This window comes from Oratosquilla oratoria, chromosome 2 (genome assembly GCF_046742065.1).
Source record: "Oratosquilla oratoria isolate Oo_2021 chromosome 2, ASM4674206v1, whole genome shotgun sequence".
In the NCBI taxonomy this organism is placed as follows: Eukaryota; Metazoa; Arthropoda; class Malacostraca; order Stomatopoda; family Squillidae; genus Oratosquilla; species Oratosquilla oratoria.
Genome location: NC_134778.1, coordinates 51,236,527 through 51,240,199, shown reverse-complemented (window position 1 = coordinate 51,240,199; position 3,673 = coordinate 51,236,527). Strand labels below are relative to the sequence as shown.

Sequence of the window (3,673 nt, the reverse complement as noted above, 5' to 3'; positions counted from 1 at the left end):
CCTCTCTTTTCCTCCCTTCCTCTTCATCCTCTCCCCTATTCCCACTCTCTTCCTTCACTCTCGAGATCCCCCACCTTCTTTCGCTCCCCCCTACTGCCCACACACCCTCCCTCCTCCCACCCGGCTTTCCCCGCCACACCTCTCATTGTCTCTCTGCTGACACACTGTCCACGCTCTGCCTCTCAAAAGCTCGGTTCACACGACCAATGTTGCGGCACCGAACTTCCGTTTTCCGTGCTGCGGCATCACTTTTTGTAAACAAACTCCGAGGTACCGTGGAGATGATCATCTTGCTCCCGACACAGGACCCCACAGGAAACTTTTGTGGCCTTCTCACGTCGAAATCGCATTATGTATAATGTCTGACGAATTGGTGTGGCCTAAATGTGTGATAAAATCCCTGTACGAGTTGACAGAAGACCATAGATGCCTCTGGGACCCGAGAAATGTTGATTACTCCAAACACAAACTTGTGCAAAGCTGTTCACAGAAATATCCCAGAAAATGAAGACTCAGTACCCAATAAAGCGAAGTTTGACTGGAGGTAAGGCTTCTTTCACAATGGTTCTTTAATGTATATGATGGAATAAGACGTGTAGGTATCTGTGAAATCACTTTAATATAATGGTAAATCAGTAAAAGTAGACATGTATGCAGCCAAGTGGTTGATTAATTGTAGGTGAAAGCATAGACAAAACTACTATTCTGACTTGCATTTTCCTTTGTATAGTATGTCAGGATAGGACAAGCCTAACTGGAAAAAATTGAGCTGCTAATAAAATCTTCTCATAGTAACAGATTTACTACCAACGTTTCGAACCCTGTCCGGAGTTCGTCTTCAGGGTTATACAATGCCAGCAAAAAAAGGAATCAATTAAATAGTGTACCAGTGACCCCTGGGACAGGTCCAACTAAATTGAACAGAGTTGCAGGTCTACAGAATTTCACCATTGTAAGAACTCTCGCCCTCATCCAAGAATATGAAGGGCCCCATACGTAACTAAGGAATTACACATGACTGGAATGACATGGAGAAAGAATGACAAAACTGGAAAAAAAACAAAACCGGAACGAACATGTTGCTACCAACATCCAAAAAGCTCAAAATGATAAAATCTCACTCCGGACAAAATACCCATTACTAGGCCGCCGAGCACCAAAACAGTGAAACAGTGGTAAACCCATATCCTAAATGACATGGGGAAATATATTACAAAGTTTAGCAAAAGTGGCATAAAAATGGAACCACCAAAATAAAAAAGAACAAAAGGATCACAACCTCGACAAAGAAAGGAGAAAGGTTATTTTTGGAAGCATGGGCAAGTGACAGCAACAGCGTTAATAGATGTATTGATTTAAATCCTATCTACAAGGGAACGAAGGACAGGCAAAACAGAAGGCGCACCTATCGGCGACCCGTGTAGTGCTATTTTGTCCGGATTGTGATCTTTTGTTCTGTTTGTTCTTTTTGATTTTGAGCTTTTTGGATGTTGGTAGCAGCATGTTGGTGCCTCTTTTGTCCAATTTTGAAGACGAACCCCGGACAGGTTTCAAACGTCGGTAGTAAATCTTTTACTTCCGATAACATATAAAATTATACCAAACTAGCTTATGTAACATAATCGGTAAAATTTCAGTAAATTGTAATTCAAAATGCTTTCCTTTGAATTCTCTATCACTAATTTGTTCACAGCTTTACTCGTGCTAGTTAAACTTAATCTAATCTAGTCAGACAAAGCCTTCAGAATATAAAAGCCTTGGTGATTTCCATCCTTCTTCCTATAGTACTGTAACCGTTCCCAAAATGAGATAAATCATAACAAATATAATTCAACCAATGCTTACCATACTTTACTCAAACTAAAAGTCTAGCTTAAATTATATTTCCAAAAATGTAGTTCTGTCTCTACCAGGAATGTACTTAAAAAAAAAAAAAAAATGATGGAAATACTGTCTTCTAACAAAGTTAGACAAAGCATGCATTTTACCTAAAAATTACCAAGCAATTCTGAATAATGCAGCACATATAAACATTTATACAACTGAAGAAACAGTGTTCTTAATAAAGATAAAATTCTTGTTACAGAACAATCTCCTGCCAAATTTAACAAGCTAAAGTCGTGCTTCAGCAGAGAGCTAAAAAGAAAAAAAAAAACCACTCACACACACACAATTAGCACCAAGTGACTCAACAGGCAAGATATCTGCAAAATGGGAATTTTACATCTGCCTTGTATTCCTGTCAGTAAGTGGTGAAGAGTTCTTGTCAAAAGCAAGCTGGTCAGGACCAATACACCATAAAGTAATTTGTAGTGTTCTTGTAGTTTTTGATTGGGGATGACAAGGGTACTATAATAAAAAATCCCTAAAATATATATCACCATAGTAATAATTTAGGCATGATAAGTTGCAATTACGTAATGGCCCAACCGTACACTCACTTTTAGTGTGATTAACTTATGGTATAACTTGGTATGACAGCAATTTTTAAATTTGGGCATTTTAGTGCATCATGATACAAGCAGGTTCAGTGCATCATGATGTTGTATTGGCAACAACACAGCGAGAAGCAGAGAACTACTGTCTTAGAGAGGTCTTATATGTAGAGCCAGAAGTTTCCTAAGTATATCTGGAAAGGTGTGTGGAAGAATTTTGAATGAACTAGTGCAAAAGATCACAGAATGTAGAGTTAGCGAAGAGCAGGGAGGTTTTAAAAAGGGTACAGGGATGAGTTGCTCAGATCCTTTGTGTGAATAAAAAACTATATAGTGATCACAGATATGGCACCTTCCTTTCACAGGATGGCAGTCTTTTAATACTCCTGTCGCAGAGCTCATTTGAACATTGCAAAACTATGATAGAAGGAATAAATATATGTGATGGATTTAAGTATACTGTTACTGAAACAGTGTCAATGAATTAGCTCAGTACAGTAAACAGTTGACCTTACTGAAGCCTTTAGAGCAACCAGTAAGCAGCGCAACAGTAATGCAATGAATGAATCGCATCTTACAACTTCATTTCCATCACCCATCTTGACATATCCAACATCTTCTATTCCAGTCCTGCCAGAATCACAAACTCGATGTCACGAGTTGTCTCTGAGCGCCATGAGGGAGCGAAGAGCAAAGATGTATGATACAGCACTGGACGTTGCATTACAGATGATTACACTTTCACCACCAACACCTTCAATCTCCAAGAGCCTATCGGCAGTGGTAGAAAGTGCAATAAATGTAGTTCTTTCAGAGCTGCAGGCAAATGTTGGTTTTGCTGTTATCCAGAGTGTACACCAAATATTTGAGGACTTCAAAGAAAAACAGAATTTCTAATCATGCCAAAACACCCACCAAGTAATACTGGTGCTTTGTATTCAAACTTTTTCAAATTCTTGGAGAATTTTGTAATCTTTAGAATATGTCCCAGAACTACATCCATGTATTCAGTAAAGGTCAAATTAATCAATAAAGTTGTATTTTCTATTTCCTTATCTCTTGTAATGATTGTTGAAATCTGGGCTCATAGACCCTCTAATCCCCCCCCCCCCTTCCCACACACACACACGTCTAAGGGATGTAAAAAAAAAATAAAAAAATAAAATAAAAAATAAATATATATATATATATATATATATATATATATATATATATATATATATAGATATATATATATA

The 3,673-nt window shown here is 38.0% G+C and overlaps 1 protein-coding gene across 1 annotated transcript; it reads left to right on the top strand.

The window, feature by feature from the left end:
* Window positions 1-325: 325 nt before the first annotated feature.
* On the top strand, window positions 326-3,426 carry LOC143033936 (uncharacterized). The gene is made up of 2 exons (XM_076199618.1): window positions 326-544; window positions 3,064-3,426. The coding sequence occupies exons 1-2, from the start codon at window positions 505-507 to the stop codon at window positions 3,330-3,332; spliced, it is 309 nt and encodes a 102-aa protein (XP_076055733.1). The 5' UTR covers window positions 326-504; the 3' UTR covers window positions 3,333-3,426.
* Window positions 3,427-3,673: the final 247 nt, after the last annotated feature.

Excerpts from the sequence above, each read along its gene's own strand:
- LOC143033936 (XM_076199618.1), top strand. The coding sequence starts at position 505 with ATGAAGACTCAGTACCCAATAAAGCGAAGTTTGACTGGAG. Across the intron at positions 545-3,063 it reads AAAGCGAAGTTTGACTGGAG|TCCTGCCAGAATCACAAACT; the intron begins GTAAGGCTTCTT and ends CTTCTATTCCAG.